Genomic DNA, 24,208 nt, shown 5'->3' with positions numbered 1-24,208 from the left:
GGCACTAGAATCGGACCATTCGCCATGTTTGTTGACCCTATCCCTACCCAACACCACATGGGGACAGTTTTCTTGGAGGCTGCCCCAACGTGCACTTTTAGATTAAGCGTTTAAGGAGGAAATACGTGCTGATATAAATCTACTACTTCACGCTCAATACGGGGTCCGTTGACACGGAGGCCTCGTTATGGGAGGCGTTCAATGTGGTCATTAGGGGGCAATGCATATCCCGGCAAGCGGGTGTCCTCAAGGCCCTTAGAAACACCCTATGTACTATAGAGACACAAATTAACCCCTTGTGTGCCACGCCCTTTCCCCGCCCTGTGCCGGGCGTTGCATTAGCGGGCGGGGTTCATGACGAGCTGGACTCGTCATGGGCACAGCGCAACCGCGGCCCATGACGAGTCCAGCTCGTCATGGGCACACAAGGGGTTAAGGATCTGGAGGCACTAATATATACTGGTGGCGAGTCAGCTCTTCTGCCTGAGTTGAAGGTTAAACTGTTAGAATACGAAGAGGAAGCGCAGAGGGCAGTGAAGTTTCTGGGGAAATACACGGAAGCAGGTAGGTATGGAGAGGGAGACAGACCTGGGCGCAAACTCACCGGTATGCTTCGAACCCCGCGCTCTATGGCTTATATACCCGAATGAACTTGTTGATAAAGAAGGAAAAACGATCAGGGGCTCCCTAGCTATTTTAAAGGAGTTCTCTTTTTACAAAAACCAAAGGAAATGATGGACGGAGTGTTGAACATTGCAAGCACTCACCCCCAGTCAACTGATCTGGGTTTAATCCATCACCGTTCTTTAGTCCACTCTGCCACCCCAGTTCAGACATGGCCATATGCAAATCAGTCTGACCTTGTGCCTCATGGGAACAGTCCAGCCCGAACTGCCAAGCCATGTCTTCCCTGGACCTTTGGTTTTTTCTCTTTTTACACCCATTTATATACGGCCACACAAACTGAATGCCCGGAAGATATGCAGGATTTTTTAGATTCACTGGTTTGGTTCAATGATCGACAAAGAGAATATATGCATTTACCGTTCACGGTTGAGGATGTCATTAATGTTATCAATACCCTGCCCCTAGATAAGGCCCCTGGGTTGGATGGTCTGACGACCGCCTTCTATAAAACCTACGTGGAGGAGCTAGCGCCCAAACTGTTGGCGGTGTATGGGGAAGCCCATGAAACAGGTACATTGCCACAGTCTATGAGCGAAGCAATCATTGTAACCTTAATAAAGCCGGGAAAATTGGAAACCGACCTAGATTCTTATATACCTTTTATCGCTAATTAATGTAGACGTCAAGATATTGGCAAAATTGATAGCGACCTGGCTTCAACCTTTGCGCCCGATTATAGCTGTTCCAAATCAATCGGACTTCATACCCGGGCGATCAACCTCGCACAGTCTCAGAACGGTGTTTTCATCTCTGCATTATCTACACCCCGATGTACAGGCAGTGGTTTTTCTAGATGCAACAAAAGCCTTCGACTCGCTCAAATGGTCTTATCTATTTAGGATTTTGGAACGGATGGGATTTGACCCCATGTTCCTTCAATGGATCAAATTGTTAAACACTGCACCAATGGCTAGAGTACGGGTGAATAATATTGTTTCTGACCCGTTCCAGATTACGTGAGGCACGAGTGCCCGCTATCCCCCCTGTTATTTGCCATCGCAATGGAGCCGTTGGCTGCGCGAATTAGACAACACTACACAGATAAGGGTATAGGTTTCAGAGCTCGCAGTTTATTGATTTCGCTCTATGCGAACGATATCACGTTGTATATTTTAAACCCTGATCGAAATCTTGACATAGTACTGAGAGAATTCATCAGATTTGGTGGGCTCTCTGGTATAACTATAAATTGGGCTAAATCTGTGATCTTTCCCCTAACTGATAACAGGGCAGTGACCTCAGAATAGTTAAAATGGGAAAACGAGAAAGTGAAGTATTTGAGAATGTGGATCAATCGGGACCTACAAGAAATATGGAACTTAAATTACAGCAGAACTATTGTCTGGTTGGAGGAAAAGGTGAATCTATGGGCCAGACTCCCACTTGCAGGTAAAATTGCGTTGGTCAAAATGATCATCTTGCCTAAATTTTTATATCTCTTTGTGAACTTACCAATCATACTCACTCAATCCTTCAAGACATTCCGGTCCCTGTTAGTATCTTTGATATGGGAGGGAGGCCAGGCTCGGATATCATGGGAACTTTTGTCGTTACCGATTAAGCAGGGCCGATTGGGCATAGAAATGTACCCAGCGCTGACAGTGGAGGAGCTTCCACTTGACTTGAGAGATTCAGTGTCACATGAGGTGTGGGACTTCACTGGAGAAGAGATTGGGTTGATCAAAGATGTAGAGCCAGTGAAGATTCAGGTCAAGCAGAACGTGGAATTTCCTAGGACGCCCCAGTACAATTTGTCATCCGAGACTATTGCAGGGATCAAACCTGTAATCGAGTCCATGATTAAGCAGGGAATTCTGAAGGAAATCATGGGTAGCCCATGCAATTCACCTATCATGGGACTACAGAAACAGAGTGGGAAATTGAGGATTGTGCAGGACCTGCGAAAGGTCAACACAATAGTTGTTCCATGCTGTCCAGTGGTACCGAATCCATCTGCGATTCGGTTTCAGATTCCATGTGAAGCTGAGTGGTTTACAGTGATTGATCTGTGTCAAGCATTCTTCTCGATTCCACTCCATGAGGAAAGCCAAGTTCCTTTTGCTTTCCGGCTGGAAAATTGTGCGTTAACGTGGTGTCGTATCCCCCAGGGGTACACAGAGTCCATCGATATTTAATCAGATCTTGAAGAAGAATCTTGAGTCTTGTGTTGGCACAGAACTCCGTTCTGGTGCACTACATCGATGACAAGGAGCAGAGAGGGAAGTTGTGTGTGACACGCTATCAGACCTACTTTGAAAAGGTTCCAGTAGGACAGAGTACGTGTGATCATATCTTCACCATGGAGGATTCTGCTAAGAACTTTCTGCAAGGCTCTGTGCAAGTGATTCCAACCGTTGATTATGTGTGCGGGAAGAATGCCTATGTCCAGTTGCCTGCAAATTGGCATGGTACGTGCTATTTGGGAATCATTTTTCTGAAGATTTACCATGCAAAGGATCTGAAGCTTTTGGAGGATGGACAGCATTCGAGGGTGAAGAGAGCTGCGAGTGCAGGAGCAGTGATTGGAGATATTTTTGGAGCGATGATACAGAGATTGGGTGTGGTTTTGAATGATGTGAAGATCAGACGATTGGCGACTGTGGTTGATGAGTTGTCGAATACAGCAAAGTCGCTGTTACTTGTGGATGGAGAGATGTTATCGATAAGGACGAAGGTTTTGCAGAACCGCCTTGCTTTAGATGTATTATTAGCAAAAGAGGGCGGAGTCTGTAAATTATTGAAAGTTCAGGAATGTGGTACGTATATTCCAGATAACAGCAAGGATCTGGAGAAATATATAGACAACATTACTACGATCCACCATGAGATAGAGGATTTGACTGAAGAGGGTGTGGAAAAAAGTTGGCAAAGGATTTAGTCGCGTGGGAAGTTGGTTTGCTAGCTTGGGGAAAGGGTTACTTGGCTTTGTGCTAAAACCACTCATCATTGTTATGGTTTGTGTGGTTTGTTTGTGGGGATTCATCAGAGCTTACAAGTGGTACAAAGGAAATCGAATTGACAAGAGTTCTCAGAGCGAGTGAAATGCAAATGGCCAGACTGCAGGACAGTCAATATCAGAACCTTAAGAATATGGAGAGGCTCTGAAGGGGGAGGATGGCAACCGGTACTGTTTAGGTTGGTTCTTTCTACAAGGGAATTGTGAAATGGTGTGATGACACTAGTCAAAGGGGGGGGGGGTGGGGGGGGGGCTGATAGAGCACCATGTTGTTCTGAAAATTGTAGGGGTGCACCATAATCACCGCTCGTCTGCACCCACATACTACTGGAAGAAGACCTGGCTGGAGAGGTGTGCCAGAGGGCGTGTTCTAGGTTTTTGGGATTTTGAATTAGGGACAGTGCCCGGTGGATTGAGCAGTCGAGGTTTAGATGGGAAGCGAGAAGGAGCATCTTAGAGAGAGCTCTGACTAAGTGAGTGCACTTCTAAGGAAGTCTTCACTTCTGACACCTTTTTACTCTTTTGCCTGGGAGGGGGAATGCTTAGTAGGGATGTCACCTTAGAGATAGAGTAGGGATAGACTAACTAACTTTCCTTTTAGGTTAATGACTTCTACTGTAGAGATTGGAGTGATTATCGCTTGCTTGATGTTATTGGAGTTGACCATTCTTCTTATTCTGAGTCGGATGAGGCTTCTGCTTAGGATATTCTTTGTATTAGTGCCGATTTATTTTTTTAACCTCGTACTGAGGTGCTTGTATGTGCAGTTGTAACTGGCTTTGTAATAAATTACTAAAATTTGAGATTCGGAGTCAGTGGTCCTTATAGAGTTTAAATTCAATTTGATTGATTACGTGTTGAAATTTACTTTCCTCCCCTCTACACTATTTAGCAGATAAAAAGATCCCGGCGACCCGAGAGGATTCTTGGTGATGGTAAGGTAGATAAGAATCCTGGTTTATCAATGCTTATATAAAGCCGGGTCGGCTCCTCCGCAATGGCGGTGGAGCACTGCCCCACAGCCTGGCGCTGAGCCAGCAAATGAAAAATAAAAACAAAAACAATGATCTAGCATAGTTTTAGCTTTCATTTGTCGGCTCAGCGCCAGATTGTGCAGGGAGGAGCGGGGCCTGGGACGAGGAGTGCTATGTGCTCTCCTGCGCATATGTGTTGGCTGACCGTCTCAGGCTGACCAAAACACACATAGGTTTCTCAAGCCCGGCTGCATTGAAAAGCTGGGCTAGAGAAACCTCTTCTGACTTCATGGCCTGAGCAGAATGTCTTTTCTCCAGGGAAAGCAGCGCGGGAATTGAAAGGGAGTCTGTACTAGAGGCTGCCGGGAAGAGAAGAGAAAGTCGGACTCGACGCGGGAGGCGACTGTCTGCTTCAAGTACGTTTTTATTTTTAAATGTTATCTTACACCCCCGACCACCCGTTGTTTGTATCGGCCACCACTGGTAGAAAGCATTGTAGAAAGGTTATTGCTCAAGAAATAAAAAACATCCTGTCATGAAAAACCACCAAATACTTTGCAATCTATTTCTTCAGTAATTCAGACCAACTCCTCTCTTAAAAAGGCCCTAAAACTCCTGCTCCAACAATCTATATGGTACACCATTCACATAACAGAATAAGGCACTGTGGTCATGAATACTCTTCATCTTGTGGTCCTAACTCGTGCATAGTAAAATTCTGTTTGATGCCACGGTCGGTCAGTCCACCATCAACACACTTTGTTCTGCAGTCACAAAGGACTTATTTTTGTGCTAAAGAATTTCTCTGTGGATACATCACCTGTATTTACAACTGAATAGTTCCCTTGCAAACCATACAGGCAACCATCTGGCCTAGAATGGGTTACAAAACTGGAACTAAATAAATAAGTCAAGAGTAAGGTCATACACCAGGCAACTTCCACTCCTTTTAATAGACAAATGAGTGGAATAAGCATGAACCCCGTAAGGATTCAGAGTTGCTGGAAGACTGGTTTGGACAAACCCTGGTGTTGAAGCTGGCATAACAGAGGAAGTCAGTAAATTTGGAGCCACTCTGGACGGACGAGGGGGAAAGAGTACCATCCTGGAAGTGGCTTCCCTAAAGACACTGACCATTGCATTCTTCGAAACAGAGATGTTGAGTAAACACCTACCATGCAATGTTACCAGCAAATAACCCAAAGGAAATCCTTGCTCGGATAGATATAAATGATTTCTGTATTAAACAGTCTAGGAATGCTGATGTGCAACTACTTGTGTACTTTACATGCCATTGATTTTGTATCCGTGTCACCACTCCATTTTATTCTGATAGTATTTCAAGTGGTTATGTAAGTGATTGCTCAACTGTTTTCAATTCTCGACGTCAATCTATTGACTGTTGGGAGACTTCAATTGAGTAAGAAATAAGGCGAGAGGGAATGAGGCATGAACTTCCCAGTCAAATTACTCACAACGCTTTGCGACTCTGAAAGACACCAGAAAAGTACTTGTTTAAAGAAATGCCCATGCCCTCTACCTCACGTTTATTAAGATATGTGCCAAGGCATACTGAACAAGATCTAAGCATTTTATACTGATGGAAACTAGACATAGGGGAGCATAACTGGATGTCACTTTTGGACAAGATTCGCTTTATGACCACTAAAGAGAACATATACTGAGGGCCACCCACTCTACTATGAAGATTATGTGCCAAACTAAGGGGGAGCTGATAATTTCAACAATTTGCAGATAGATTACTTTCACTAGAATTTTCTGCACAAGTCTGCCCTCGCATTGCTTAGTGTAGCAAGCTGGCTCTGTATATATTATACCAAAAAGGAGGTATAGTGTGCACAGCGTCCAGTGCGTCCCCAAAGGTATGGCAGAGGTTAGAGTAGATAATCAATGACTGATTCTAGGCAAATCTTTGTAGAAAAATATTACTTTAGTTACTTTTATTTCTAGGAACCAAGTTGCCCTAGTAAGTACTTTTGTGCAATAGTCTCAATTAGTTTGAGGAAGAGGGGCAAATCTCTGTTCCTATTGAGCCTAATTCTCCAATTAAAGATGGAGAATTTGAGAGAGGAGTCCACCTCCACTTCTGGCTACCCTAGGGGTGTGCCAGGCTAAGGTGAACTCTCCCACTCTGTTTACTAATGTTCCCGCATGTCCCGCCCCCAAAAAGTGAGGCTGGGACAAGGGCCGGGCATCTCCACTAGTTGAAGCTGCCCAGATCAGCTCATCACAAGGTGTGAGCCTTAGAGGCTCACTGCCAAGTGTTGCTGTTCCTGCAAGGGGAGGTGTGAAGCACCTCCACACAGAGCAGGCTTTGTTCTTAGCCTTTGTGCTTGCGGAGGTCCACACCCCATGAGGTCAGAAACCTGTCTGGTGAGGGCTGGCTGGCAGGGACCAGTCAGCCAATACACTAAAAGCTGGTCGTTTTTCATGGGGCATCTAATATGCCCTCTGAGTGAATTTTATAATCAATCTAACACTGGCATCAGTGTGGGTTTATTAGGCTGCGAAGTTCGATACCAAACTCCTCAGTCTTCTGTAAAGCCAATATGGAGCTGTGGAGTTCATGCTGACCAACTCCCAGCCTATGTACTCAAAATGGCTTCACTGCACTTACAAGGTCTGTGAATAGTACAGACACTGTAGGAGCATACTGCTCGTACAGCTATGCCCTCACCTGTGGTATAGTGCACCCTGACTTAGGACCGTGAGGCCTGCTAGAGGGGTGACCTACCTGTGCCACAGGCAGTGTTGTGTAGGCATGGCACCCAGGAAGCTGTGCCATGTCGACTCTTAGTTAAGTTACACCACAACACATAGCCTGCAATGGCAGTGTGTATTTTTTTGGTGTGGGGTCCTTTAGCGTGGCACAATACTCGCTGCAGCCCTAAGGGACCCTCTCGGATCACAAGGCCCTTTGCATCACTGGTACCTTTTACAAGGGACTTGTATGTGGCCCGGAGGTGTACCAATTGTGGAAATAATGGTACAGTTTAGGGAAAGAACACAGGTGCTTGGGCCTGATTAGCAGGGTCCCAGCACACACTCCATCAAAGTGCATCAGAAATCTGGCAAAAAGCAGGGGAATTATGGCAAAAGAAACCTACTTTCCTACACTTAGGATGCAAGATATGAAAACCACGCTTTAAGCCAAAGAACTTGAATGCATTTATTGCCTGGACTTCTCGGGCAGCCTATTAGTTTAGGATGTAGATTAATATGCAAGGAGCACTTGGGTGCATTTCTCCTCAGACTGGAATCTATGTAGTTTTAATGTTTTATTTAATTATAAATAAAACTATGCATAAAGCATGATGGATTACGAAGCAGGCTACCCTTGCCAGCAAGTACTAACTAGAATCTAAGACACAGAAACTAAGGTGAATACTAATTGCACCAGACCAGAAAACCTATTATTAGGGTGCAAACGAATACACAGAGGCGTCTTGACACTGCGAAAAACTGAATGCCAGATAGCTTTACTTATGCAGCAAAGATCCAGGTTTTTTGTGACTTTCTAAAAGAGTGCAGATGGGGGCTTAGCTTCAACTCGAGGGGGAGAAATTCCATAGCTTGGCAGTGCCAACCATGAAACTTTTACTCCACCCCTCCCCCAAGAAGCTTTCTTAAAATTAGGGACTGTGATATCTGGCTGAGGAGTGAAGCCTACTGGAAGGAACATACCAGATATGTTTTTTCCTATGAAAGTCAGGGCCAGAGTCATGTAAAGCTCTATAGGCAACACAGAGTCTTGAATTCTATACTTGTTTTTACAGGCAGCCAATGAAACTTAACCAGAGTATGGGAGTCCGATAGGAACTTTGGGATCCCCAAATAGAAGCTGTGCCGGTAGTTTTTGGAGGGGTCTTTGCTGTATGTTCAGGAACAAGGCATTGCAAAAGTCCAATATGAATAGGGCCAGGGATGCCACTACCATTTTCTGAAGAGCGGCCAGAATAAAAGGACAGATTTTTCTAATGATCTTCAAAATGAGGAATATATTAGATTGACAAGGTCTCCATATGACAATTTCTTGTCCACAAGGCCCTCAAGATTCCAGACCTTTGTCAATGGAGTGGGAAGCAAGCCTAACTCGAGGCCACCAGCCGCTGTCCAGATGGTGTCATTGCCCAGAAGGAGAACCTACGTTTTACCAGAGGTAAACTTTAGACAATTGGTTCTCATCCAGTTGTCGACTTGCCTCATACAGTTTTTGAATTTGCTTTGTCCTCCAGATTGCTGGCCAACGATACCACAATGTGTGTCCCATATGCGTAAGATTACAGAAAATCCGACGGCATTAATGAGTTTAGCAAGGGGGTGACATACATGTTGAAAAGGGTAGGGCTCGATGAAGAGCCCTGAGGCACCATACAAGGCAAGTCAAAAGGATCAGAGGCAAAATCTCCCACTGCGACTAATTGGTCCCTCCAGATAAAAGGGACTGAAGACGGGCCAGGGCAGAACCCCTAACCTCCAACTTAAAAAGATGGTCAATCAGTCAGGTCATGATTGACTGTACTGAAAGCTGCAGAGAGGTCCAACAAAAATTACGCGGTTTTACCACCCTTGTCCAGTGTAACCCTTAGATTTGCTGAGGCAGTGATAAGTGCCGACTTGGTACAGTGTCCACCTCTAAACCCGTATTGTGTTTGGTCTAGTAACTGGTTGGATTCTAAGAAAGATGCCAAATCAGATTTAGGCTCCTCGTCTACAACCCTAAACGGAATGGGAGTCAAGAGATAGGTCTATAAACTGCACAGATCTTCAGGATCCAGACTCGGTTTTTTTTAGAAGGGGGGGAGGGGGGGGGGGGGTGTGGACGTAAACTCATTTTCATCCTTTCGGAAAACAACAAGAGTTAATCATCTCATTAAAAATTCCTGTGACTATACAATAAAATGAATAATGGTTATTTCCCAATTAATTGTGAATCTTAAGATTTAACAACTGAGTAAAATTGAGAAATTGAATAAAACTAGTAAATAATAATATACAGTTTCAGGTAATTAAGATTATAACTTGTGGGACAACTAGGTTCACCTAAAATTGATCAGTTTTGCATAACCTTCCTAACATTCCACCTGATTTGTATGAAGGGCATAAAAAAGTTAGTCACTGCCTCACCAGTGAAATATCTACATTTTGTAAATATCGGGTGTAAATACTTTATATGACGAAATGTTAACATACGGCAAAGGTATGAGGTAAATGCAAGAATTTCCACAGAGGACGTATCGATCAGGGAAAACTATCAGAGGTCCACTATGTAGGAATGCTGTGCTCCTAAAAGGGCATCCATCCCTTCACCTTTCAAGTAAAAAAAAAAAAAAAAGTCAATTCTAAAAGAAAACTTGACATATGCTCAAGTCTTGAATGTTCTGCAAGGTTTCCAATCAGTTCGCCTTCTGCCAAATTCCCTGCCACCAGTGTACTGACGAGTCTTTCAGGAGGCACCAGAGATGATGCACCTAAAGAGGGAAGGACATGGATCACAGGAGTGAAAAGAGGCATGGTGAATGCAGGGTCAATGTGTGGGCCTGCAAGTTTTCTGTAGGGAACAGCAGGAGGGCACCATTCTAGAAGAACTTTAAATGGAGATTTTTCTCTAGAACCTGTCTCACTAGAACCGGTCTCAACGATCCAAGGTCCAGAGTGTAACCACTAGGTTAAATTGAGCCAAACTGGCCAGATACCTTAAAATCCTAAATGTGCCAGTCTTTCCAATCCAAGACATGGACGTAAAATATCAGGGAGACACGGAAGGCTGGAAATAGATTCCAGTCAGATGGCCGCAATATCATACGCTGTAATCCATGAAGCCAGCAACACGGTCAGATTTACACCCTTGGCACTAGGGAACAAATTTCAAATAAATGTTTGGTACATAGCTTGCTCTGTAGAAGTCAATTATAATGCTTGAATATGTGCTGGAGTTCCTGAACCCCAAGCACCAACCAAACACAGTTGTGTATGGAAGGGTGGAGCACCCCGATGGAGTACACATGCACAAATATCCCAGCCAGATTGAGAGGGGAGTCAGATACTGGACCGAGGCACTCTAACCCTCTCCAGTACATGTCAAAACCAATAAGTAGTCCCTCAGGCACATCAAGAGAATGAGCATTGTTATCTTTGTTGATTGGCCACACAAAGGATGTCTGATGGTGTGCCTGCAGAGTCATAGTTTTATGTTAGACTGTTTGTTCGAGCGATTTCTTCTTTTGCTTGTTGTGTTTTTGTTCAGATAGGATACAGGGTGACAGTTATTTTACCTGTGCCATTATGAGTGGACGAAATACATCTACCTATTTGGGGTGTGAGTTGTGCATGTTCTAGCAGTAATTTCTTGGCCAGTGCCCACCGTTTTCTTCCCAAAGTGGTGTCATTTAGTGACATTTTCCTGTGTTTTGTGGGCATTTTTGAGTATGGTACAGTTTGTGTTGTGTGATAGTCATTTTTGGTGCAGAAGCTGCTGAGATGTGCTGCTGTGAGATTCTGTGAAATGTTCCTTTGTCTGGTAAATAAGAGGTGTGTCAGGTCTGGTCTCCTGTGTAAGGTCATGATGCAGTGTTCAGTGGTGTGCAAATCCAGAAACATAAAAAATGTGAATGGCTACACGTGCAAAAATCATAATATCAATGTTGATAAGATCAAAAGTAGTGGGAGCAGACTGATTTGTCTAGATAACTGGGCATTCTAGAGACATCTCTGCAAAGGTGTTTATGTTCTTGACTTGCAGTTGGACAAATAAAGGAAGAAATGGGTCTTGTCACATCAGTATTAAATATAAGATATATTTTGCATCTTTCAATTACAGAACAGAAGTGTTAACTTTACTGTCTCTTACCACCTCAAACTTCTCTTGATTTTTCCTCATATAAGACACACAAGCCTTTCTTACTTCCATATGGTGAATCTGACAGTAAAACAACTGCAAAACAAAAAGGCAATAGGTGTAATCTGACACATACGAAATTAGGAAATCACTGTATATCATATTTCAAAATACTTCATAACAGACATTGACATAATAGGACCTCTCCTTCTCAGCATCCTTACAGCACTAGTGTAACATTTTAAGTTCCACCACTGTGAAATCGACGAAACGATCCAAGGATACCATAAGTTACTTGTTCAACTCTAGTAGCATAGCCTGACAGCAGCCAAAGAGCCACATGCTTTGTGAGCTCTGACATTTGGCAGATGCAAGTGAATATTTCTGGTAAACAGACCCATAGGCACTAACTTGTACTTGGCACCTGCTTCTGTACCCAGATACCCCTATGATGAACTGGAGCTACAGATTTGTGAACCCGATATGGAGTGCTCAACTGCATGCCCATATACTAATCTAATTCTTAATGGGTTACTTTAACCCAGTGAGACTGGGCTAAACACAGGTAAATCTATAGCACACATCAAGCCACAGCTACGAGTATTCAAGGTGATAGAGCGTCATGTGATTCTGCAATTTGTAGGGGTGCATCATATTCACCGATAGTCAGCACCTGCATATTAATCGATGTATGTTAAGAAATGCCATAGAAATATATTGCTGTAATCATTTAACATAGAGGTGATTAGAAATGTAATAATGCTTTTTATGAAGAGTAACGTTGCAAGCTATTGCGAATGTATTTAGTAAATGCATAAGGATTAGTTTTCGTGCAATGTAATGTATTAGGTTAACATGTGCCATGTTAGAATTGTCCATGCAAGTTGCTTGCTCACGTATACGAGACTAATGAACCAATGCTTAGAGTGTGATTTAGTAGTGTGTTTAACAGTGTATAGGCCTGATCGCATATAGTTAAGGAGAAAGGCCTGTTCATTTTCTTATGTTAGCTAAACGTGGTAGGCTGAAAATGATTTCCCTTGGTAAAGGTTTTGGGTTGCAGGGAAATGTAAATTCTTGGAGTCTTGAAACGTTTTTGTTCCCATGTTTCTGTTGCAGGTGCAAGGACATTTAGCTCGTTAGAGAGACTAGGTATTTGTTTTAAGAGTTAGGATGCTGCGAGAAGCCAATAGGGGAGTACACTGGAATGTGAGGATGATACTTTCAGCGGAGAAGGTGCCTGGGACCCAAGGTCAAGCTAACCGTCGTTGGACGCCAGACAACTTGACGGAAAACTACTGGGAGAAGACCTGGCTGAAGAGGTGTGCCGAAGGGCGTGTTCTATGATTTTGGGGTTTTGTATTAGGGACAGTGCCCCGTGGATTGAGCAGTTGAGGTTTAGATGGGAAGCTAGAAAGAGCATCTTAGATCGAGCTCTGACTAAGTGAATGCACTTCTTAGGAAGTCTTCACTTCTGACACCTTTTGATTCTCTTGCCTGGGAAGGGGAATGCTAAGTGGGGATGTCACCTTAGAGCTAGTGTTGGGATAGACTAACTCTTTCCTTTTAGACTGACGATTCCTAATTTGGATATTGGTTTAACAATTGCTTTCTTGATGATTTTGGAGTCAGTGATTCTCTTTGTTTTGAGTCGCATGAGAATCCTGCGTAGGCTTGCCTTTGTATTATTGCCCATTTACCTCTTACACCTTGTATTGAGGTGTCTGTATGTGCAGTTATTTTTGGTTGTAATAAAATCTTATAAATTTTAGATCCGGAGTCAGTGTTCCTTTCCAAATGAAGTCTAATTTTGGTGATTATGTTTTGATAATTATATTTCCTCCCCTCTACACTATTTAGCAGATAAAAAGATCCTGGCGACCGGAGAGGATTCTTGGAGATAACTAGGTAGGCAAGAATCCGGCCCCATCAAAGGTTTGGTTTTCAATAGGAATGAATAAATGAGATGCAAAGACAATTAAAAACAAAAAACATGTTGTACCTCCCTGTGTGTAAAGGGCATGGAAGGACATAAGTGCCCGAATTTCCTAAAGTTTCTGGGAGACACTTCAAATGTGAAATAGAATTCCCCGGCTGAATTTGCTCTACAATAAGAAACGCGTTACTTACCTGTAACAGCAGTTATCCAGTATTGGTGTCTTTCATAGATTCACATGCCTGAATCATTCCCCGTCGTCGAGACGGGAGCCTCCGGTACATAAAAAAGTAATGTCCTATAGACATACATAGAGAAAAATAGGCCTAAGGGCCTCCCCTTAGCCGCCTATCATAGTCCTTATGTAAAAAGGACCAAACTCCTAGAGCCAGCCAATCAGCTATCACCTCCCTCTAGAACCTTCCTGGCAGGAGCCTCAGTCCCTCAGATTTTCGTACGCACCAAGCTAGGTAGGCGTAATACAGTTAGAGAGAGAAGTGAGTCCTTCCAGGGGAGGCGGGAGGGTTGCATGTGAATCTATGAAAGACACCAATACTGGATAACTGCCGTTACAGGTAAGTAACGCGTTTCTTATCCAGTATTAGGGGTGTCTTTCATAGATTCACATGCCTGAATCAGAGTAGTTAGCAATACATTATGCACATTTCTGATGTAACATGCTATATAGTTATTTTAGATAATACATATATTACCATAACAGTTTGAAACATTGGCATACAACCAACAGTAAAACAGTAAAGAATGTGCATACCAGGAAGGCGGGTTGTTGGAAGGCTCACCTCACTGGAACAGATGGCGGAGCACCGCCTGGCCCACTGCCGCATCCTTTGTAAGTTCGGCATCCAGGCAGTAGTGTCTGGAGAAGGTATGCGGTGACTTCCACGTCGCCGCTCTACAGATGTCCAAAATCGGCACTCCAGCGAACAGTGCTGCTGATGTGGACATCGCTCTGGTGGAGTGTGCTTCCACCCTGTCTCGCAACGGCCGTCCGGCCCCTTCATGGCAGAACGTTATTGCAGAAGAGATCCACCTTGAAATGCTCTGTTTTGTTAGTGGCATACCCAGCCTTGGTCTGCTGTAGGCCACAAATAACTGCGAAGACTTTCTGAAGGTTTTTGTCTTGTCTATATAAAACTTAAGACACCGTTTGAGATCCAGAGAATGGAGCGTCCTTTCTGCTGCCGTGGTAGGGTTTGCAAAGAAGGAGCGTAGGACCACCGGCTCGTTGAGGTGAAAGTCTGAAGGCACTTTCGGTATAAACTTGGGATTTGTCCTCAGCACCACCCTGTCCTGTTTGAACTGCATGAAGGGCTCCTGAATGGAGAGAGCTTGCAACTCGCTGACTCTCCTGGCAGATGTTAGAGCGAGCAACAGAGCCGTTTTCCATGAGATGTACTTGATGGAAGCTCGGTGGATGGGCTCAAAGGGGTGCTTCATGAGTTGGTTAAGGACCAAGTTGAGGTGCCATGTCGGTGGAACCCTTCGAGGTCTTGGAAAGGACCTATAAAGACCCTTAAGGAACTGTTTAACAAGTCTACTGGACCAGAGAGACGGGCCTTTGAAAGTCCTGGTAAAACGTGAAATTGCCGCCAGATGCACCTTTATGGATGCATGCGCTAATCTGGACTGTGCCAAGAGTAAGAGATATGGCAATATCTGTTCGGGCGTGATATGAAGTGGTCTCAGGCCCTTCTCCGAGCACCAAACGCAGAAGCGTTTCCATTTGAGAGAGTAGGTTTTGTTGGTACTGTCCGCCCTCGCTTTTGCTAGCACGTCCCTGCATTCCTGCGGGATGTTCAAATGGCAGAACTCTCTGTGCTCAGGAGCCAGGCCGATAACCTGAGCGATTGGAGGTTCGGGTAATGCACCTGCCCGTTGGACATCGTCAGTAGGTTCGGGAGCTGTGTTAGACGAATCGGTGTCCTGATGGAGAGGCGATGAAGGTCCGAGAACCAGTGCTGCCTCGGCCAGTACGGGGCGATCAGAATTCGAGTACAGGGCTCCGCCTTCATCTTCCTGAGGACCCTGGGAATCATCGGGAACGGTGGAAAAGCGTACGCAAATACGCTGAACCAGCCTATGGAAAAGGCATTTCCGAGCGACTCCGGTTGGGGATGCCAACTTGCGTAGCTTGGGCATTTGGCGTTCTCCCTGGTGGCGAACAGGTCGATTCCTGGAACCCCCCACTCCGAGAATACGTGTGTTAGTGCACTCTCGTTGAGCTCCCATTCGTGGGAGAGGGATTTCTGCCTGCTTAGGGCGTCCGCAATGGTGATATCCTTTCCCGGGACGTAGTCCGCCCTGAGGGTGATCCCATGGAGAACAAGCCAGTTCCAGATCTTCTGCGATTCGCGCGATAGAGTGAGCGAACGCGTTCCTCCCTGCTTGTTCAGATAATGCATCGTCGTGGTGTTGTCCGTTCTGACGAGCACCGGGGAGTTCTGGATGCGTGGTAAAAAGGCCTGCAGCGCTAGATACACAGCCCTCAACTCCAGCAGATTGATATGGAGGCGTTGTTCCCGATCCGACCATTTGCCACTTACTCTGAGGTCCTGAAGGACAGCTCCCCAGCCCGCTAGGGATGCATCTGTGGTGATCACCAGTGGCGCTGCTGGGAGCAGGAACGGTAGTCCTCTCGAGAGGTTTGTGGAGTCCTTCCACCACTCGAGACTCTTGGATATTTGCGGTGTTATGCTTATAATGTCTTCGAACGAACCTGTACTCTGAGTCCACTGGTTCGAGAGAGCCTCCTGCAGTGGACGCATCCGGAGCCTGCAGTGAGGGATCAGTAGTATACATGAAGACATCATTCCCAGGAGTGACTTGAAGGTGCGAACCCTCAGGGATTTCCTTGATGCCACCGTCTTGGCCAGCGATATGATCCTGTGTTTTCTTTCGTCTGAAGGAAATGCTCTCGCACATTCCAAATTTAAGGTAGCCCCGAGAAAGGTGATGCTTCTCGTTGGGGACATATGTGATTTCTGAAGATTGAGTGTCAGTCCTAGATGTTGGAAAAGATTGGTACAAGCGTTGGAGGATTTGGTTGCGCCTACGGCCGTGGGCGCCTTGACCAGCCAGTCGTCTAGGTAGGGGAAAACTTGGTGACCCATTTGACGTAGGAAAGCTGCCACAGGAGAAAGGCACTTGGTGAAAATCCGCGGAGCAGATTTGAGGCCAAACGGGAGGACCTTGAACTGGTAGTGCTGTCCTGCCACTTCGAAACGTAGAAACTTTCTGTGCCCCCTGAGAATCGGGATGTGATAGTAAGCATCCTGAAGATCCAAGGATGTCATGAAATCTCCTTCCTCCAGAATGCCTAGGATTTCTTGGAGCGTCACCATCCTGAACGACTGACTCTTCAGGAAAGAGTTGAGTGCTCTGAGATCCAAGATAGGCCTCCACTTCTTTTCTTTCTTTCGTATCAGAAAGAAACGGGAGTAGAATCCTTTCTCCTTCTGAGCTGATGGAACTCGCTCGATTGCTCCCTTGCGTAACATCTCCGATATTTCCCGGAGCAGCAGCCGCAGATGTCTGTGTGGAAACTTGCGGGGAGGGGTTGTAGGCGGGATGGCGGTAAATTCTAGGGAATGGCCGAATCTGAGGAGTTGGAGCACCCAACGATCTGAGGTGATGATGCGCCAATTGTTTAGGAAATGGGTCAATTTTCCTCCAATTTGTGAAGAAGAAGATGGTAGCTGGACTGGCTGGAGTAAGCGGTCACTGGCGTCCGCCGGTGCCCCTCTTCTGGTTCTTACGCTTGAAATTAGATCTTCCGTAAGATGACTGTCGACCCTGCTGATGCTTTTGCTGGTACTGGGTCTTATTCTGGAAAGAATATGAGGACTTATTCTGGAAGGATCCTCTGTAGGAGGACTGACCTCTAGATTGGTTGCCCCGAAAGGACTGGTTCCTTGCCTGCAGGGTTCCAAGCGCTCTAGCCGTGTCCGTGTCCTTTTTAATGGCTTGTAGCGCCTCGTCTATTTTATCTCCAAATAGATGCTGTCCGTCGAAGGGCATATCTAGCAGCTTCGTCTGTACTTCCTGCCTGAACGATGTCGCCTTGAGCCATCCTTGACGGCGCAGGACTGCAGCCCCAGCCAGTTGGCGAAAGCCTGTCATGGCTACATCTATGGCGCAGTCGATAATCTCGGCCGCAGAAGTCTGGCCTTCGGACAGTAGTGCCTTCACCTCATCATGAACCGCACTCGGAAGTTCTTCTAAATATGGGGCAATATCCTCCCAAAGTTGGCGGTTATAACGCCCTAAAAGGGCTATGGAATTGGCCACCTTGATGGTCATTGCCGAAGTGGTCGAAAACCTTTTGCCTATAGTGTCTAATTTTCTGCCCTCCTTGTCCGGTGGTGCTGACAGAGGCGAGGAGGGATTTCGAGAATTTTTCTGGGCTGCTTGAGTCACGACAGAATCCGGCTTCGGGTGGCCAGTCAGGCAAGCTGGTGCCGTGGACGGTGCCTTATACTTCTTATCCAGGCGCGGAACAACCGCAGGAACTGAGGCTGGCGTCAGCATCAACTTCTTTCCCTGGTCCCAGAGGAAGTCGATGATAGGGATTGATTTGGTCGTCTTCTTTGTCTGCTCTTTAAAGTCATGGAGGAAGCATTCCGTCTCCGCCGACTCCATGACCATATGGAAGCGCGTTGCAGCCCGTTCAACGAGCTTATGAAAACCACCAATATCCACAGGTGGTGAATCCGCCTGGCGCGGTTGTGGGGAAGGTGGTGAAGATGCTACATACTCCTCCTCCTCATGCTGGTCTGTTTGGTCTCCCTGGACCTCTCCCTCTTCCATCTCCTCAGCCTCCTCATCCGATGACTCTATCACCTGAGGTGGCGGCTCGTGGCAGACCTGCGTAACCGGCCGTGATTGCCTTGGGGCTGTCGATGGGGGGTTTGTAGTTGGCATTGGGACCCCTGTATCCATCCTTGGTGGTTCTGGGAAACGTTGTTTGTAATCCCTGATAAGGAACTTGAGGTCCTTAACTATTGCCAGAGGGAGGCAGACCATTGGAGTGACCTCCGTGCGGACCTGTTCCTGGACGGGGCGCTCCTGCGCGCTTGAATCTTCCTGCTCCTCGTCCGTGCTTTGGTATTTGACAAACAGCTCGGAAGGGGAAGTAGCTTGCTGAAAGAGCTCCTCCTCGGACTCCTCGCTCTGCAGAATCTCCAGAGGTAAATTGGTTTGGACCTTGCTTGGAGATGTTGTTTCCGGGGTAATCTGTGGTCTGGAAAGTTTGCCAGCAGATCCTTGCACAGAAACCTCCGTGGTTTTCTGTCCCATGGACGACGACGACATTCCCGTCGATGGCTCCGTTGTCGACGGTATGGCTGTCACCAACGGGGTCCCCATCGACGATAATTTCCTCGTCGACGAAGACTTAGTCGACGATGCGGTCGTAGACGATTCAGTCGTCGTCGACGCTTTCGTCGTCGACGCTTTCGTCGTCGACGATGCCTTGGTCGTCGACATCTTCGTCGACATCTTCGTCGACGATGCCTTCGTCGACATCTTCGTCGACGATGCCTTCGTCGTCGACGCGCTCGTAATTGATATCCTCGTCGTCGACTCTTCCGTCGACGGAGGGCTCCTCATCGACGAGGTCCTCGACGGGACTATCTTCGTCGTCGAGGATGATTTAGACGACGGTTTTAAGAGTATAATAGACGAGATAGGGGTACCTGCAGACGATGATGAAGGGGTTGTCGTCGTCGACGAGCGGACTGACGCCGCTGTGGATGTGGACACGGTCGTCGTTGCTGTGGAGACATGTCCTGATGGCCTTTTTTGCGCAGAGGATGGTGTCGCAATTTTTGTGGCCGACAGAGTAGGCTTCTTGAAAGTGAGAGAGACCTTGCCAGACGCTGAAGATTTCGAAGATCTTGCCTCTGAAGACGTCTTGTGTGTCTTCTTAGGAGGAGCGTCTGAGGGGCCAGGAGATGACACTCTCGGCCTCTTCAGGGAGACTTCAGAGGTTCCGGAAAAGCTCGCCTCGGAGGACACCACACTGTCTTTGTCTTTGAGCCTGTCCAGCCAGATAAGCAGGCGGCCCTCCCTGTCTCTCAAGGTCTTATGTGGAAAAGACCTACATATTTTACAGTCCTTAGGGACGTGGTCCGGATAAAGGCAATACAAGCATAGTTCATGCTGGTCGTCCACATGCAGCCTCTTCTTCCCACATGAAGAACAAGCCCTGAAAAGGGCTTTCTTCTGGGATTCAGACATGCCAGGAGTTGTAGATGAAAAACACTCACTGCAGCAATAAGAGGCCTGAAGTAGTCAGCGTTGAAATCCTGAAGGAAAAAGTCACCAAAAAACATGAATAATCTGGCTTGAAAGAGATCCTGAGGAGAACTCAGGCTGGAGACTCCCTAGCACAACGTGCGGTAGAAAATCTGAGGGACTGAGGCTCCTGCCAGGAAGGTTCTAGAGGGAGGTGATAGCGGATTGGCTGACTCTAAGAGTTTGGTCCTTTTTACATAAGGACTAGGATAGGCGGCTAAGGGGAGGCCCTTAGGCCTATTTTTCTCTATGTATGTCTATAGGACATTACTTTTTTATGTACCGGAGGCTCCCGTCTCGACGACGGGGAATGATTCAGGCATGTGAATCTATGAAAGACACCCCTAATACTGGATAACAGCCCTATGCTGGCAGAGATTCAGCCGTTGGATTTTACTTCACGTTTAGAGTTCTGTTTACAAATTAAAGGATTCCCTCCAAAAGTCTACATAAGGCTGAACAGACTTCATAACTGCATAAGGCACACTTGGGCATTTTCTCCTACTGGCTCAAGGTACTCGTTGAACCCACTTGGCAGTAAGGAATCGAGTTTGCTCCAGTAAGATTCAAACTTTTGAGCTATGTCGCTTTATCTTCCTTCCCTCCAAATTTTTTTGCAGCCATGGGGCCAAAGCAATCCCACTATTTCAGGAACATGCAAACAACAATCTTACTTTTGTAGAAGCACCAAATTACTAGGCATTTCATAGAGCAAGAGAGACTTTATATTCTCCAATGAGGTGTACCTTGTCTGGACGCGGCAGTGGCTCTTCACGTTGGTCGATATACCGTCTAAAACCAAACTAATACATTGGGAAACCAGTGCAGCATTTAAACACAAATGGGGCTGCCCTGGTTAAAGTTCATTTGGGTATCGGCTGACCTAGCAAATCTAGCTCTCCTCCTCCTCAAGCTAACCGCCAGAAGGGATTGGGAAAACTTCAAATGTCCAAGTCCCACCCATTAAGAACGTCCAACTGGGCAAAATGTGGCAGGGGACTGGGCATCATACTGTGGCATGGGAAGCAACATTAAGCTGTTCCATTTTAATGACGTCCAGCGTTGGTCAAGGCCTGCTTCGGAGCCTAACATCACATGCATTTCCCCTCCTTAGCGTTTTTAAAAAGACAAGGAGTGCTGAGCACATTTGTAAAACAATCCTTTTCTGCTTGAATATTTTTCCAGGAATCCAATTGCCAATACTCGACTGACCATCTTTAGCTCACACACACTGGTGCAGGGGGTATGGTGGACAGTAAAGCGGCTCAAAAAACTGCTATAGTCATTTCCTCCCTTCTCCTTGATGCAGTGCATTCTCTCCAGTGCCTTCTCGTTTCATCTCCTCTCCATCCCATGGGTTGTCAGATTCCAAAAAGATTGTCAGATTTAGTTTGGAAGTTGAAAAGGAGGCTTCAGAGAAAAGGTCTTCCCCCGTCATCTAGCGGAAGCTATTAAAGTATTCTGAAGAATAAATCTCACACTTGCCATGTGAAGACTTTCCAAAGATAGTATTATGGGCGCCAAGTCATTAAACTGAGGGTTCCCTTCAGTCCTTGACTTTTAAATGGGATGGGTTTGGTCTTAATTTATTGATTTCTACTTTACTAACCTAATGGCCACAAAATAAAATTTATGCAAGGGATCTTAAAGATTTGGTTGCATGCCTTAAAGAAAAAAGAAAAAGAAAAAACGTCTAAGCCAGTTCTCCACCCTTTGTATCTACCTCTGAACTTGCCAATAAAAATCAACAGGCTCTTCAATAGCAGCCTGTAAAATCTCTTTAGTTTCTTTGAAGTTGGGGGCACTAGAAAGCTCACGGCAAGATGGGCGCACTTTAGTGCAGCTCTGCCAGCCGTAATCTGTCAGAAATCCGCAATATGGGTAATAATCAGGGGCACTAGGTCACGGAACCTAGAAGAGTGGCAGAGAGGAGGAAGGGCAGAACACGAGGAGCTAAAAGTGAGAAACGACGGAGAATCGCAGGGCTGCATGGCGTTAAGCAACAACTCATAGTGAAGTAAGATGGCGGCCCAGGACGGCATCGGCGGAGTCAGAGTCAGATCCTCCCACCCCTCAGCCCACGGGAGCCCCCGTATTGAGAGGTTCTGCCTTATCCAAGCCGCGAGCAGCTCGAGGGAGAGAGCAAAAAGCAGGGGGAGAGGGGGCAGCCCTGTCGCGTCCCCCTTTCCAGGGTGAACGCCTCGGATATTTTATTGTTGACGACTACTTGAGCCAGCGGTTCTGTATAGAGGAGTAGTATCCACCCAATAAAGTTGGGGCCGAAGACCAACTTTTTGAGGACCGCCATCAGGTATGGCCATTCGAGCACGTCGAATGCCATTGTGGCATCCAGCAAGACCACAACCGCATCTTCTTGGATCGTGTGGCAGCGTCCCAATACCCCATGGAGTCGTCTTAAATTAAGTGAGGTGTTACAGTGCGACATAAAGCCCGATTGGTCTGGGTGGACAGTTTGGTTATTATCGTCTTCAGGCAATCTTGATGGCCTGGCTTCAAACCCTTGAACACAAATGCTGCACTGTTCTGAGCATCTGCTCTGCGTGGGGTCTTCAGAACTGCATGGTCGGATAACTGCGGCACGGATGCGGACGGCAAGCATAGCAATTGGAGGAGTAGCTGCTGACATAAGGCCTACAGCGAGGAGTGAGGGAGGGAGGAGCTATTGAATAGCGGACCCCCTGTTAGAGGTGCCCGCTGGGGATGTGATGCCACGCTGTGGAAGGGTGGTGAAGTGGGTGTTGCTGCTCCCCTCTAACCCCAGCGCAAGTGACGATCGATCAGTCAGGCCGGTGAATGCTCCCACCTAGGAGTCCAACTTGCCTGGGGAAGATACGCAGGTGACCTGGTGTGGCGCTGAAGGGGCCTTCATTCCGTGATCGTGATACTGTTCTACGCCTGGCACATGAAATAAAGAAGAACAAATGTTACTTACCTGTAAACTGTGGTTCTTCAGTATTGGTGTCTTTCATAGATTCACATGCTTGAATATTCCCCGAAGTGGGAGTCCCACGGTATATAAAAAAGCAATAAGTGTCATGTATATACATACATAACCACCCAATAGCATATACATATCCAAATAAACTTTATATATATAATTCAAAATAACATATCAAGTGAAAATACCATAGGATAGTATTGACACATAGGAAAGCATTGAGAAAAAAGAATCACTTTACTGACATATCCTTGTCGTTTTATAGTCCAAACTCTAGCCAATCAGGCGCAAGCACCCTCTAGAACCTTCTCCTCAGAGGCTCAGGCCCTCAGATTTTCGTAGCACAAGAGTGACAAAAGAGTCTAATGAGGAGAAGAGAGCCTCTGAGGGGAGGAGGGTGGGTCGCATGTGAATATATGAAAGACACCAATACTGGAGAACCACAGTTTACAGGTAAGTAACATTTGTTCTTCTCCAGTATTGGGGTGTCTTTCATAGATTCACATGCTTGAATAGAATAGTGAGCAGTAAGCAGCAACCGGCTGACAAGGCTGTATTAATATTGCATGAAATACCATGACAATGTATTTAATACGCAATTGAGAATACCCAAGGAGGAGGGACGTAGCAGAGGCTCACCTTATTTAAACAGATTCCGTAGAACTGCTTGTCCCACAGCCGTGTCCGCTTCATTAATCGACTCCAGGCAGTAGTGCTTCGTGAACGTGTGCCTGCTGGACCACGTAGCTGCCCGGCAAATCTGATGGATGGGTACACCAGCGAACAGGGCAGTGGAAGATGACATTGCTCTCGTTGAATGAGCCCTTACTCCAGAAGAAAGAGGCTTGCCAGCCCTTTGATGGCAAAAGGAGATTGCTGAAGATACCAAACGGGCAATCGTGGGCTTGGTAACCGACTGCCCTTTACAAGTGCGTCCGTAGGGGGGGGAACAACCTTTACAACGCAACTTTTACAACGCACTACACTTACAACGCATTTTTTACAACGCACAATCCATTACAACGCATGACATTACAACGCATGACACTACAACGCATTTTTAAAAACTACCTTTACAACGCATTCCATTACAACGCATACTACCATTACAACGCATACCATTACAACGCATAATATAGTAATTTTTACCCCTATACTATCCAACACTTACCCTACTGTTGCACCCCCTGGAGTTAGAATAGTAATTTTTACCCCTATACTATCCAACACTTACCCTACTGTTGCACCCCCTGGAGTTAGAAAAGTAATTTATACCCCTATACTATCCAACACTTTCCCTACTGTTGCACCCCCTGGAGTTAGAATAGTAATTTTTACCCCTATACTATCCAACACTTACTCTACTGTTGCACCCTCTGGAGTTAGAATAGTAATTTTTACCCCTATACTATCCAACACTTACCCTACTGTTGCACCCCCTGGATTTTGAAAAGTAATTTTTACCCCTATACTATCTAATCCTTACCTTAAATGCAATTTAATATTATGCGTTGTAATGGTA

At 46.0% G+C, this 24,208-nt stretch overlaps 1 protein-coding gene across 3 annotated transcripts in view; it reads right to left on the bottom strand.

Annotated features, from left to right (window-relative positions):
• LOC146829515 (UDP-N-acetylglucosamine transferase subunit ALG13-like) overlaps positions 1 to 24,208 on the bottom strand; it is a 1,246,203-nt gene that overhangs the window by 1,167,799 nt on the left and 54,196 nt on the right. For all 3 annotated transcript variants that reach the window (XM_085608211.1, XM_085608212.1, XM_085608213.1), the window contains exon 2: positions 11,489 to 11,572. In XM_085608211.1, the coding sequence (XP_085464337.1) occupies positions 11,489 to 11,572 (84 nt within the window). The remainder of the gene's footprint in view (positions 1 to 11,488; positions 11,573 to 24,208) is intronic.

Source organism: Triturus cristatus, chromosome 5_2 (genome assembly GCF_964204655.1).
Source record: "Triturus cristatus chromosome 5_2, aTriCri1.1, whole genome shotgun sequence".
NCBI lineage: Eukaryota > Metazoa > Chordata > Amphibia > Caudata > Salamandridae > Triturus > Triturus cristatus.
Note: the sequence above shows the minus strand (reverse complement) of the source record. Positions and strands in the feature narration are given on the sequence as shown.